This window comes from Panthera onca, chromosome D2 (assembly GCF_046562875.1).
Source record: "Panthera onca isolate mPanOnc1 chromosome D2, mPanOnc1 haplotype 2, whole genome shotgun sequence".
In the NCBI taxonomy this organism is placed as follows: Eukaryota; Metazoa; Chordata; class Mammalia; order Carnivora; family Felidae; genus Panthera; species Panthera onca.
The window spans coordinates 53,301,811-53,315,300 of NC_138349.1; the positions used below are offsets into that span (position 1 = coordinate 53,301,811).

Below are 13,490 nucleotides of genomic sequence, written 5' to 3' on the forward strand. Positions count from 1 at the left end.
GGATTTCCATCAGGAGTTCTTATAAGAAACACCTGGGAAACTTTTCTAACATCACAACCCCTGGCACCAGTCCTGACCTGAATCACAATCTGTGGGGGGGGGCGGGGGAGGGGGCATGGTCATGTATGTATTTTTCAAAAGGTTTTCATGTGACTTGGTTAAGAAACACTGCTAAAAACCATTTACATAGGTTGGAAATCCCAACACTTTAGCATCCAACTATATCTCCCCACTTCTTCAGAAACTGATGTTTGGTTCAAAATATGTGGTCACCTCTATTAGGATACCACCTAGGTTTAGATTCTGAGTCCTCTGATACTAGGGATAGCAGTGGCTGGTCATGAGCTTCATTAACACACTGAGAAAACTCAGCACCAGCCCCTCGCACAGATGATGGAAATTGTTTTCTATTCCCTGAATGACACAGACCCAAGCCAGACTGGGTTTTGAATCAGCAGTTTTCACTCATGCCAGTGTTCTCCTAGGTTGAGGTCAACCCCAGGATTGTTATGGGCAGAGTAAAGAGAACGTGGTGGGACTTATCCTAGAGGATCACTGTGTACACCCGTACAAGATGTGCGTTGTACAAAGGCATCAGGCTAAGGAGGGAATTGAGGGCAGACATCCAATCTGCACACTAGGCTGTACCTTACATGCTATGCAGGACCTATTCTAGCCTCTACTTCTCAAAGTGCCATTAAGTCCGGAGATTCAGCCCCCAAGGAACTCTGGGGTATATGCCGCCATCATCATTTTCCACTTTTTATGCTCCCCAACTTCCTCCCAAACAAGTACCAAGAAAGAACCAAAGTCTTCAGAAAAATCACATTTTTTGATCATATTTATTCAAAATTACAAAAATAGATATAAATAAAAATAGCAGAATATAATTATTAAATATTCAGTGTATAGGAGTGGTCCTCACTTCACCCAGTGAGGATTGGATAGACTCAGCTGAAAGGTCAGAAGGAATAACTGGCCAAGAAAGAACATCTATGTAAAAGTGAAAGTGAAAATTTAGTGCTGGTCACGGGCCATGCCCCAGAATGATACATTCATAGGCATCACATGAGAGACCCAAAAGGACATAGGAGTCCATGACCTCTCCAGACAGACCATTCTATGTGGCATCATAGTCCATTCAGTTTAGGGAAATATCTAGACTTGCAGTCAGACACAGGAATACCAGCTGTTACTCATTCACACTGACACAGCCTGTGCACGGGTATGCAAACATACATACACATATATAATATTTCCTGATACATTCATGGAATGTCAGAGCCCTTCCCTAAGTCATTAGTGTCTCTACTCCCCAAACCACTGTTCCACAGTGGCCGAGCTCACTCAAAAGACCTCAGTTCTGTTCTACTTCCTAATTGAGAAATTGTTCCTTTCCCCAACAGTGGGCCTCATGAATGCCCACTGTTGGGGGAGCTGGCTCTCCTTCTAGCTGTGCACAGGAAATGGCATTTTTAACTCCAGGAGGCTTTAGTTCCGAAAAAGACAAACTACTGGTCAATACCATCCTGGGTCAGAACCAGCCCTCCATCCTGGCCACAGGGGATCTGGGCACTCAGCACCCAGGCCTGTATCTAAGGATAAAGCTATTGTTGCTCACCCTGGCGGGCGGCACATGCAAAACCATCTCTGCAGAGCCTATCTTCCTCAGTTTCTTCCTTATATATAGCTGATGCAGATGGTTCTACTGCAAAAACGACAGCATGGGAGTGGGTGGTACCCTTCTCTTCCCTTGGCTCCCTGGGGAGCCTCAGAGGTCTAGGCCATTCTGCTCCCCAGTGTGCCTTTGGATCCAAGGCAGGAAGCCTGAGACTCTTGTGTAGACTCCCGGCTTGTCCTTCATGGCACATCCGCTGCCCCAGCTCACAATCCCAGTCAGAGTCAGGCGGCCGTGGATAGAGCAGATCAGAGGGCCCCCAGAGTCTCCCTGTTAAGCCAAAGACACAAAAGGTAAGCCCAGGGAGAAGTGAGGAGGAGGCCATCTGATCCAATCACCCAATCATACGCAAGAGAGAGAGAAGGGAGTTTCTTAGAGTCAAAATCCTTAGTGACTCCCCACTTTCTACCACATAAAGTTTAAAATGCTCTGCTTGTTTTTCAAAGCCCTACTATCTGCCACAATTCCATCTACATTCTCAGATCCTTTTCCTCCCCATCCTGGACTATGCCATGTTCACCCATTTTTGTATCTTTCAACTGGAACATTTTCCTTTCTTCCCTAGACCTCCTCAAATCCCTGCAGAGTCACATTCTCTTTAAAGCCTTCCCTCCAGTTGGCACTCACCTTCTGCTCCCAAACATCTAATCATTTACAATTCATACTACACCCTGAGCACTGAGTTGTATTGTTTTCTATTGTTTTCCTCTTTCTTGTGGTCTTATTTCTTTCCCTCCCCAGTGCAAAGTGTCTAGCACAGAGCCAGGCTCACAGCGAATGTTTGGGAAACATATAAGGGTTAGTTTAAACTGTCTAAGACCTAAGCTCCTAATACTGGCTTCTTGGGGCTTTGGTTGCACAGAGGCTCCCCAAAGCTGGCAGGTACAGGCCCAGGAGCCCTGGGGAGGTTTGGGGGTGACAGGGAGAGAAGCTAGAACTCTCACCTGGCAGGAATCTGTTTCCCATTGTGGGTCAGCAGCACACAGCATTTTGGTGGTGATTTCAGAGCCATAGTAGTGGGGCTGCTGACACTCCTGGTAGGAAATCAGCTTCACAGAAGTCATTTTCAGCTGCTCTGGATAGAGATAGTCAGCTGGAGGGAGGAAACAAGAAGTTTACATTAAGCTGTATATGTCTACTCTTTCCACTGGGACTCTCTGCTGGAGTGAGGACCAAAAAGTGTCCTCACCAGGGAAAACCTTTATTCATTTCCACCCAAATCTGAGCCTTTACTCCATGTATAGCCCCTCACCCCCCCATCTATTTACCTTTATGGCCGATTACTCCCTAAACAGTGCTCCCTACTCCATCCCTGGACCCATCTGCTACCTCCACAATGCTCCCATCTCTATCTCTATGGTCCTCTCTTGATCAAGTTGAGTTCACATCCAGGTTACAACACTCCCTCAGAACCCTCTCAGCCAGCCCCAAATGTCACTTACTGGTATTCTCTTTTCCAAAGCCAGTGATCTCACAGCTTGTGCCAAAATGAGCATCACCGTACGATGGGGGCAAACAGATGGTTTGTATGGACCTGGATGGCTGTGCACACTGGCCTGTGTTGGATCTGATCTTCAGCAAGGCTGGGGGAGGAGGGAAGCAGGAGAGGTCAGGGGGAAAGATCTCCACCTGGTTAGTTGGTCACCATGTTTCGCCTCCAAATGCTGAAGGACTGGTTGTCTATCCCTAAATCGGTTAGGGTCAGAGATCATCCTGGAAAGTCTGCCTGTAGCTTATTACCTGAAACAAGTCTCCCCTGTCCCATGTCTCAAGGGCTTTGTTACAGCTGCCGACAAGAGCTTGGCCAGCCAGAGCCGCTGTATACAGCCATATGGTTGTTTTCTGTGAACAGCTCTGGTTGATGTAGATGAGCTGAATTCAGCCCAATGCTCTAAGTTGCAGATCCTGGGACAGGCAGAGGTTGTATCCAACAAAAGAAGGGGCCTCCCCGCCCAAGCCATATGCCCACAGGGTCACTGCCATCCATAGGAGGCTAAATGTTTGAAAATTTAAAGACTCTGCAGAGGAGCAGCAGGCCCTTCACATATGTCCTTTTGTTATATAAAGTAGGCTTTTCAGTTCCCCTACAACCTCAACCTCCCACTTGGTTCTCTTTTTGGACCCCTCTTCCTCCAACCATCATCATTATGGCAGATAAGGGTTTTCTACTCACCGATATCATTGTGGTGAGCAAGAGTGTCAGCACTATAGTCCTCATGCAAGATGAGATTTTCCACTTCAAACTTCATCTGCCCAAGTGTATCGGAGTTAAGCTTTGACCGACCCAGGTAGACAATGTAGTCCTCCTTCTTCGGGTTATTACTGTGGGAGGGGAGACCTGTTAGATAGTCTGATCTCATGAGATCTTGTCACTTCCCCTCCACAGCAAGCTCAGAGCATGACTTGTCCCCAAGGCCATGGGCCACATGGAGAGGGGCTAAGGGGGTAGAATTTAAGCGGAATCCTTTGCTGGGAAGGAGAATGGGATGTGTCTGGGGTAAGGTAGGAGGGTCAGGGAGAAGAGACAGAGGGACGTACATGAAGCAATGTGTGGCGCTGACCACCCAGCAAGGACTGATGAGGCTGCCTCCGCACAAGTAGGTGACAGAGCCTCCACGGTGCCTCCTATAGATGGCTGCAAACCAAGGCTGGTTCTCGATGGTGGTGAATTCTCCCCCAATAATCTTAAAGCGAGGCCTCAGAGCCTTCTGGCCACACTGAAACTCTGCTGTTTTTGGAGGAGACAGGGGACTTTTTCCTGGAGGAGACAGGGGACGTTTTCCTGGAGGAGACAGGGGACGTTTTCCTGGAGGAGAAAGAGAGGGATATCTTGGGGAGGCAAGTAGGATAGTGTCCCTCTCTTGTCCTTTGACCTCCCAGTTTTTCAAAGTCCTCAACTCTCCTGATGGAATAAGGCGATGTATGAGGCTGTCCCCTTCCACCCTACTGTCATAAATAGGTCAGTGACACTCACCAAAAGAGCAGTCGTGCACCATGCACTGTTGGACAAGCTGGTTTAAGCCAACCTGCACATAGCACCACGGCTTTCTCTGGTTGTCCGGGTTCCTGGTAACACAGAGGGGAAGATGGGGGGGGGGGGGGTGTCATTCCAACCCAGAATACGTTTCCTCCCCCTCCAGGGAAAACTCAGCCAGAGGCCTTGCTTTTCTCATGCTATGATCAGTACTCTTGAAACACAGGATGGTACCAAAGGTTCCTGTGTGGCTACGGGAGGGTCTTTGTTGCCCCACCTCACCTGCAATAATTGTGTTTCCCCAGGCCCAGCTGAAGGGCATCAGATCGGAGGGCATGGTACTGTTTCAGAAGAACGGCAGCAGAGTTCCAGGCCAGGCAGGGCCGGCCCATGATGTCGGTGTTGGCCTTCCCTCGGTAAGAGTGACCATTCCCCTGATAGCAGGTTTTCAATGTATCTAAGGAAGAATGTGAGGATGAGAGATATTAGAAAGAGGAGGAAATTCAGACAGGCGTTTTAGAGATCCGGTCAGGCCTTGCATGATTTCAGACCTGGCAGAAAACACTAGAAAGGATCTCCTTCTGTCCCCACCCCACATTTGTGCAGCCACAGATTCATGAGACAGTGTGTCTGTGTACATCACATGGGGATCAAGATGTCCTCCACTCTACCTCCAGTCCTTAACTCCTGCCTGCTCTGACATCCCACCCATCTCACCCTGTCCCCAAATCTCTGGTATCCCCTACTCCCCAGTTAGAGTCAGGATATCCATACCTATCTCACAGTGTTCTCCTTGGAATTCCTTTGGACAGCTGCATCGCTGAATGTTGGAGAAGTACTTGTAGGACACACATGTTCCTCCATTCAGGCAGCCGCAGTTTGCTGGAGAGCACAGAGGTGGAGGGGTAAGCAAGGAGTGTGGGGAGGAGGCAAGGGGGGAGCCAGCCCTGCAACAGGGTCAGGGAGGGGCTGCCCCCTGAGGCTTTTCCAAGATGTCTGTACGGCCAGATATTATGCAAGGGGTGGATACTCACATGCATCAGACACTGGATGAAGTTCATGGCTGCCCTGGAAACGATGAGAGGGATGGGAAAGTTCATCAAAGGTCCCATGCTCCTGGGACCCAAGGGGAAAGACAAACTGGCCTCCTGCCAAATCTCACCTTTTCCTCCAGCTCCCTCTCTCCTCACCTTGTTCATATCTAACTAGCCCTCAAATGGAAGATCATAGGTTTCAAGCAGGGAGAAATGGATTGATCCAAGCAAGCTAGGGTGCAAGAGAGCTAGGCCAGTCTCTGCAGTTTCTTCCCTTGGCTGAAGGTGTGAACTCCCTTGGTTCTCAGGGCCCCCACAGCCACACCTGTCCTATTTTCCTGAGAGGCTAGCCCCCCGTAGATGGATGGAATCCAGAGGACCCCAGCTCCCTATGTTCAGCTCTCCTTCCTTCCCCTGACGCTGTTCAGGAGTCCTGCCAAGCCCCCTCCCGCCGCCGTAAGTCAAAGCGGGGAAGCCACTTACTTCGGAGTCGCTCACCACCAGGACACAGAGGAGCAGGCATGTCATCAGGACTCTCATGGTGGCCAGGCTGGGGCTCTAGACAGCACTCTACAAAGGAGGGAGAAGTCAACTTGAGGAAGGAGCAGAGGAGAGAGAAGGCGTGCCGGGTGGGTTACCGCAGTTCAGAACAGAAATCCCAAGGTCTCCCCAGAGGCGCGCCTGCGGTGACCAGGCTTCCCAGGCCCCGCCGCCTCTCCTCGCTGGAGGCTCAGGGGTTCCGGCACCCGAAGGGGATGCACAGGCACCGGGAGCGGTGACTCGGACTCTGCTGCTGCGGAGCCGGGCCGCTGGGGCAGCCGGGGTAGGGGGAAGGGAAACCCGCAGGAGCAGCCCTGCGCAATTAGGGTGGCCTGCACTCACCGGCGGCTGCGGCAGGAGGGACTCGGCGCCGGGACGGCAGGGACAGGTTGACACTGAAATCCGAGGGGCTCTGGGGCTCCAGCAGTTGCGCTGTGCTGCTAGCCCGCCGCCGGGCTCTATATCAGGACCCGCCCCAGCCCTGGCCCCGCCCCAGCCTGGGATCTCCCCAACCCCTCCCTTCTCTCCGCTTCCCTGGGGAAGTGTGTTTCCTCAACCTTGTCTGAGAGTGAGGGGCTGCGCGGTCCCCAGGGGAGGGGACGTGCGAGGTCTGAAAACAGAGACACAGAGGCATCTAAATTCCTCGCCCTCTCCTCCCATTCACCTGTCCTGGGCCCCATCCCAGTGCATGGGGCCTCCGAATTGCTCTTGGGAGACTCTCCGTCCAGCTCTGATGTCTCTCCCCAGATCCCCTAAACAGCTCTTCTCCAGCCTTTACACCTTTGGGCCCCAAACGCCTGGGAGAATGATTCGGACCACTGGGTGTGGGGTCATAGTCCGCAGCTCAGAGAGCTAAGTCTGTTTCTCAACGTGAAAATGCACCTGACACATGCTTGCTTACTCCTGCTAACAGGAGCTGTTGAATAGCAGCTCCCCAAAATTCATCAACACAACCAGTGGATAAGACAAAGTTGAGTTTATTGCTTACCGTCCTAAGGGCAGGAGCAGCGGGTAGGCAAGATCGGATTTTACTGAGAATTTAGAGTTTGGTTTAACTTAAGGGTAGCCTTTCAGAGTGAGGGCTTGGTAAGGATTGCATAAGGATCACACACGATATATTATTATAGGATTGTGAGAACAAAGTCTAAGGGCACAAACTGTTGATGCTTTCTATTAAAGTATTGATGGATCTTTCAAAAATTTCCTGTAACAAACAATCCCTTTATTTGCCTGGGCCAGAGTATAGTCAGTTAATAAAGACAATAGAATGTAAAGCCTTATTAAGGTAGACACTAAGCTGTGGAGGGGCAGGAAGTTCTGTTTTCACATCTGAGGAGAGAAACTGGGGAACTGGAGGACAAGAATGAGATTTGTTTTTCACTCTATGCCTTTTTGCACTGTTTCAACTTTTGAAAACATACCTTTATATCACCCATTCCAAAAATATAATTACAGGTTTTTTTTAAGTTTTTAAAATTTATTTTGAGAGAGACAGCATGAGTGGGGGGGGAGGGCCAAAGAGAGGAGACAGAGAATTCCAAGCAAGCTCCTTGCTTCCAGCACAGAGCCCAACATAGGGCTTGAATCACAAAACTGTGAGATCATGACCTGAGCCGAAGAAACTAAGAGTGGGACACTTAACCGACTGAGCCACCCAGGTGCCCCATAATCATAGATTTAAAACAAACAAACAAACAAACATATGTATTGGGGTGCCTGGGTGGCTCAGTCGGTTAAGCATCCCACTTCGGCTCAGGTCATGATCTCACGGTTGGTGGGTCCCAGCCCCTCATAGGGCTCTGCACTGGGCTTGGAGCTTGCTTGAAATTCTCTCTTCCCCCTCCTCCTCCCCCCACCCCTATGTCTCTCAAAATAAATAAATAAACTTTAAAAAATGCATATGCTCACTTGGCTCAGGTCATGAGGTGACGGTTGGTGAGCCCCGTATCAGGCTGTACCCTGACATTGTGGAGCCTGCTTGGGATTCTCTTTCTCCCTGTCTCTCTGCCCCTCACCCACTTGCTCTCATACTCTCTTTCTCTCAAAATAAATAAACTTTTAAAAAAATGCACATGTATTTAGTATTCTAGACTTCACCATAAAGCCTTGTTTCTAATGAGATAAAATAATTGCTTATCAAACAAGGTTGGCCTCCAGAAAGACAGGCCATGTGTAAAGGACTCCACCCGCTTTACCTGCCCGAAGGCAAGCATACATAGTTGTATAGCCATGCACATTCACATATCTCTCAGGCATAGCTGAAGGAGCACAGCAGGGACTCTGAGGTTCAGTCAACCCTTTCCCTTTCCCCTGGTGTTGGGAACCAACACCTTCGTGAAGGAATGGCTTGGGGTGACTTCCTTCTATCCAGAGGGACTGTCCCTTTAATGGGAAGAAAGAGGGCAGTGTCCCTGTAACTCATTAGCATCCTAAAGCCAAGCCCCAGGCTTGGTCCCTCTTTCTGCCTAGGCCTACAACATTTTGTTGCCTGGCAAACCTGAACCTTGGGTCTGGATCCACTTGAGAAGGGAAGGAGGAAGGCAGGGAGAATGCCAGTAGGAAGGAGGAAAGCTTCTTTGCTCTGCTCCAGCCAGAGGTCTCAAGATGCCAACCTCTGCTTGGGGGAAGTTCAAGTTAGCCATTCAGCTTTCGTGAGGAAGGTGACCCATCATCCTCTGGAGAGAGTTTTTCTGTGTCCGGCTGAGCTGCCAGCTCTCAGGGAATGGACTGAGTCACAGGTGCTAGAGGCTTCAGAGCTGGCCTGGCTACTTCCTCTAGAAAACTGAAATATGTTTTGTTTGGATTTAGAACCCATTAATTGCAAATAAACGTGATCAAAATGTAAACAGAGATGTTGCAGCCTGAGGACTTACCCCGAAACTACTAGGTTAGGTATCAGGAAATTCCCAGCACACTGTCATGATTCACAGAGCACCCCCAGCAGCTCTCATGACTCCAGATTACTTGGCTGGAGGCTGTCATGCTGATTCTTGAGAGCAGGATGACCTCATTTCCTCCTGGACAAAGAGGCTTGGAGACCGTTATGCAGCGTGACACTTCTTCCCTTTTCTTCCCCCTGCAGTGCCTTCACCTGGTTGAACAATCCTGGAGCCTCCAACTCTTTACTATCTTTCCACTGTATGATCTTTGATGCTCCCTGAAATCTCTGTGTCCGTCTTTTGGTGCACAGCCTGTGCTAGTCTTTTCAATTCTTCAAGGGCAGAGACCACATCTTAAACATCTTTGTCTCTCCCTCAACCCTGGGTACATGCCCTGTTCATGTAGGTGTTTTATGAGGAATGGATCAGTAAACAAGTGGCAATAGAAAGCTTTGGGGCACCCTGAAAGTTTTCCTACTCTCTTTCTTGCAGTGAAAAAATAGTACTGGTATTGTTTCTGTCTTGTGCTAAAAAGCAATTTGACACAAACTATTCCTCTTTTGTTTTAAACAATTTTTTTTTTTTTTGAGAGAGAGAGAGAGAGAGCGGGCGAGCGCACGCCTGTGCCTGCGAGCAGAGGATGGATAGAGGGAGGGGAAGAATCTTAAGCAGGCTCCACCCCTAGTGCGGAGCCTGGTGCATGGGGCTTGACCTCACAACCATGAGATCATGACCTGAGCCAAAATCAAGAGTCAGACATTTAACCAACTGACCACCTAGTTGCCCCCAAACTATTCCTCTCTAAACTCTTAACAGCCTTATGACATAGCTGGAAATCGTGTCCATTTTGCAGATGAGGAAAATGAGGTGGAGAAAAGATACACACTTGATGAGTGGCAAAGCCAGCAGTAGGACCCAGGTTTTCTGATCCTTATTCCCATGTTCTATACCTCACTGCCTCCATGGAGAAGGGAATAAGACAGAATGCTGCAAAGATGAGCGTCAGATGATGTACAATGTTCCAGCTCAGGGGAGCCCTCTTGCTGGTTTTGGGACCACCTTCCAGAATTCTCCTTGGGCTATGGGGCCCTAGTTCTTGGAAAGTCTGCACTGTAGTATGGGTTAGTTGCTTGCCTGAGTTCTAAGAACTAACTTGGTGGTCTAGGCTATCTGAAGTTTCTATCGAGGGTAAGAGAATAAGGAGCATAATGTATATGGTTTCATTCTGTTCCTGACTCCCAGAGTCACACCACCTGCCCCCACCTCTGTGTTTCAGAAGACCAAACTTCAAAGTCAGATGTGGCAACAAAGACTAATGAAGGGGTCCCCTTTCCCAAAGGTTCTTATAAAAGAGCAGGCAGATGCCAGGTGCGCAAGAAGAACCAGGATGTCCAAACTTGGCCTTGAGACTATGTCCAGGAAACTGGGCCCCTGAAATGGCTATTTTCTGACCAGCAGGAACCAAAGGGAAGCTCACATCAAGGCACAGGATGTATTCCTGGTCTGCTGTACCAAAAATGTTCAACATGGCGGTGACTGGGTGGCTCAGTCAGTTGAGCATCCGACTCTTGGTTTTGGCTCAGGTCACGGCCTGCGTTGGGCTCTGAGCTGGGCGTGGAGCCTGCTTGGGGTTCCCCCTCTCTCTCCCTCTGCACTTCTCTCTCAAATAAATAAAATGAAAATAATAATAATAAAAAAAGAATGTTCAGCATGGTACTACATAGAGAGTAGCGTCTAGCCTCAGGTCTGCCACATCCAGGCTGAATAACCTCAGACAAGACACTTAACTCTCTTCATCTCAGTTCCTAGCTGCAAAATGAGGCAATGCCTGCTCTTGTTCCTCACTTTGCAGATTGAATGAGATCATGCTTGTGTGTGTGGAAGTGTTTGTTCATTCCTTTATTTATGGACCCAATGCCAAGGACAGTTCTGGATACTAGAGATAGAGGGATGAACTTTGTAAACTACAATTCCTACCCTGAGTGCTTGCCTTGCCTTCCTGACTATGGCTGTACTGGGCCAGAAGACCAGCAATTCTCTGGAGTCTGTCCCAGGATTCCAGTTAAGTGGGGATACCGTGTCCTTAGCCAATAGTTCCCAGCAGCTGGCCAGCTGCATGTGCTATTCACCCTCTATAGCCCTGACTCCCATTCCCTCCCCCACTTCTCTGCTGTCTGTGGCCTGAAGCTCCTCTCTTTTTCCCCTACACCCAGGGCAGACAGATTCCTCTGCAGTTCTGGGAAGGAGGCACTGAATGCCAGTCACATAGCTTCCCTGGGTCTGAGGACTCCCACGTGTGTTTAGAGCTAAGGGAAAAGACGCTGTTGTCGCAGTATGCACTGAAACATGATAGGGGAGCTTCTGGAACCGCTAGGCCCCCAGCAGCCTGTGGAAAGAGTGGGGCAGAGGAAGCCACATACTTGCTTCCTTACTCATGGAAAGCAAAGAGCCCAGGGGCTGCATCCTGAGGTTATAGTCTGTCGTCAGTAATGCCCTGAACAGAGAGGCCACGTTGGTCCCTCCAGTTCAGACTCTGACCCCTACTCTTTCTCACCCTTTACGCCTCACAATTTCTGTTCCAATTCCTACCCCGGTGAAGTCAATTAGCTCAGATCTCTGCGTGAATATTTTGAGCCTTGGCCAAATTTTTCTTCATCTTTAACCCAAATCTTTCTTTAACTTCCTAAATCAGGAACTTGTGACCTTAAAGGAGTGTTGGTCACGGCTTTCTAGACGTAGATTCTGAGTCCCCTCCAAGAACTAAAGCTAGGTCCTAGAAATTCTGCTTAAGTTACTGTGCTGGATGGCAATGGCTCCTTAACTGGAAGGTAAGGGGATACCTGGGAAGAAAGAACTGGAAAGGGAAACTGGAAACTGGTGGGTACTACCAAGAAGTCGATGATGTTTAAGGAAATACATTAAGCCAGGAGCTAGTATATTAAAAAAACATTGCTCAGAAGAAAACCAACATAGCATCCATAGCCCATACGATGTATAATATCATGTGCTCATGGCTCTCCCGAGATGATTTCTATATGCTTCTCTGTCTGTAAAGCAAGTACAAGCACTTCCCTTTCCATTACACAGAGAGGAAAATAGAGGGCTAATGAAGGGAAGTGAATCATCTGAGTTCATTCACTGAAAATGATGAGATTCAGAATTCACCGATTTTGAGGAAACTCATGACACATTTCCACCCTCTCCCCTCCTATTCTGAATCCTCACCGCTTCCCTTCCTGACCACCCTCAATCCCCACCCTCAGTCTCTTTGTCTTCTGAAGGTGCTTCTTTTCTCCAAACAGTGATTGATACTAGTGTGATGAGGCAGCCAAGCCCTGGGGGGAGGTCAGTTTCCTTTCAGAGGGCACACAGGACGAAATGTATGGAAGTCTGTGAGAGGAGGGAGCAGGGACCCAGCAGGGAGCCCCTGAGATATGTGTGTTTGCAGAGTGAGTGGAAAAACAGCATGCAGGTAGTCTAACCAGGAGGCTTCTCTTTACTCTGAAAGCAGTGGATGGTGGGAAGTGTGACAGCAGTTAAAGAAGACAGCAGTTAAAGACAGCAGCTAGAATTAAAGCAGTGGATGGTGGGAAGTGGAGCTGGAGGTGCCTAGCTGGCTAAGTTGGAAGAGCATTCAACTCTTGATCTTGAGGTCATGAGTTCAAGCCCTACATGGGGTGTAGAGATTATTAAAAGAAAGAAAGAAAGAAAGAAAGAAAGAAAGAAAGAAAGAAAGAAAGAAAGAAAGACACTTAAAAAAAAAAAGTCATTAAAAAAAAAAAGGAAGAGGAAGGCTGTTCCCCCCAAGGAGATGTTATAATCTATCCTTTGTTAAAAATAGATGATAGGAACCAATTTTTATTTGCTTAAAATTCTTTTTCAATCTTGGCAACAACTTTTAAGGAAGGTACTTTTTTTTTTTTTTGATTTACATCCAAGTTAGTTAGCATATAGTGCAACAATGATTTCATGAGTAGATTCCTTAATGCCCCTTACCCATTTAGCCTATCCCCCCTCCCATAATCCCTCCAGTAACCCTCTGTTTGTTCTCCATATTTAAGAGTCTCTTATGTTTTGTCCCCCTTCCTGTTTTTATATGATTTTTGCTTCCCTTCCCTTATGTTCATCTGTAGTGAAGTCATATGATATTTGTCTTTCTCTGACTGACTAGTTTCCTTTAGCATAATACCCTCTAGTTCTATCCACATAGTCGTAAATGGCAAGATTTTATTCTTTTTGATTGCTGAGTAATACTCCTTTGTATATATACACACCACATCTTCTTTATCCATTCATCCATCGATGGACATTTGGGCTCTTTCCATACTTTGGCTATTGTTGATAGTGCTGCTATAAACATTGGGGTGCAAGTGTCCCTTTGAAAC

The 13,490-nt window shown here is 48.3% G+C and overlaps 1 protein-coding gene across 2 annotated transcripts; it reads right to left on the reverse strand.

The window, feature by feature from the left end:
• Nucleotides 1–1,372: 1,372 nt before the first annotated feature.
• Nucleotides 1,373–6,680, reverse strand: PLAU (plasminogen activator, urokinase). Of its 2 annotated transcripts, none has more exons than XM_060643133.2 (11): nucleotides 6,569–6,680; nucleotides 6,170–6,256; nucleotides 5,687–5,720; nucleotides 5,427–5,534; nucleotides 4,935–5,109; nucleotides 4,653–4,744; nucleotides 4,217–4,460; nucleotides 3,852–4,000; nucleotides 3,121–3,261; nucleotides 2,623–2,771; nucleotides 1,373–1,948 (listed from the first exon to the last, which is right to left on the reverse strand). In XM_060643133.2, the coding sequence occupies exons 2-11, from the start codon at nucleotides 6,224–6,226 to the stop codon at nucleotides 1,772–1,774; spliced, it is 1,326 nt and encodes a 441-aa protein (XP_060499116.1). In that variant the 5' UTR covers nucleotides 6,227–6,256; nucleotides 6,569–6,680; the 3' UTR covers nucleotides 1,373–1,771. The 2 variants fall into 2 exon arrangements, with proteins under 2 accessions (XP_060499116.1, XP_060499114.1); XM_060643131.2 differs by having other exon boundaries at nucleotides 4,217–4,484.
• Nucleotides 6,681–13,490: the final 6,810 nt, after the last annotated feature.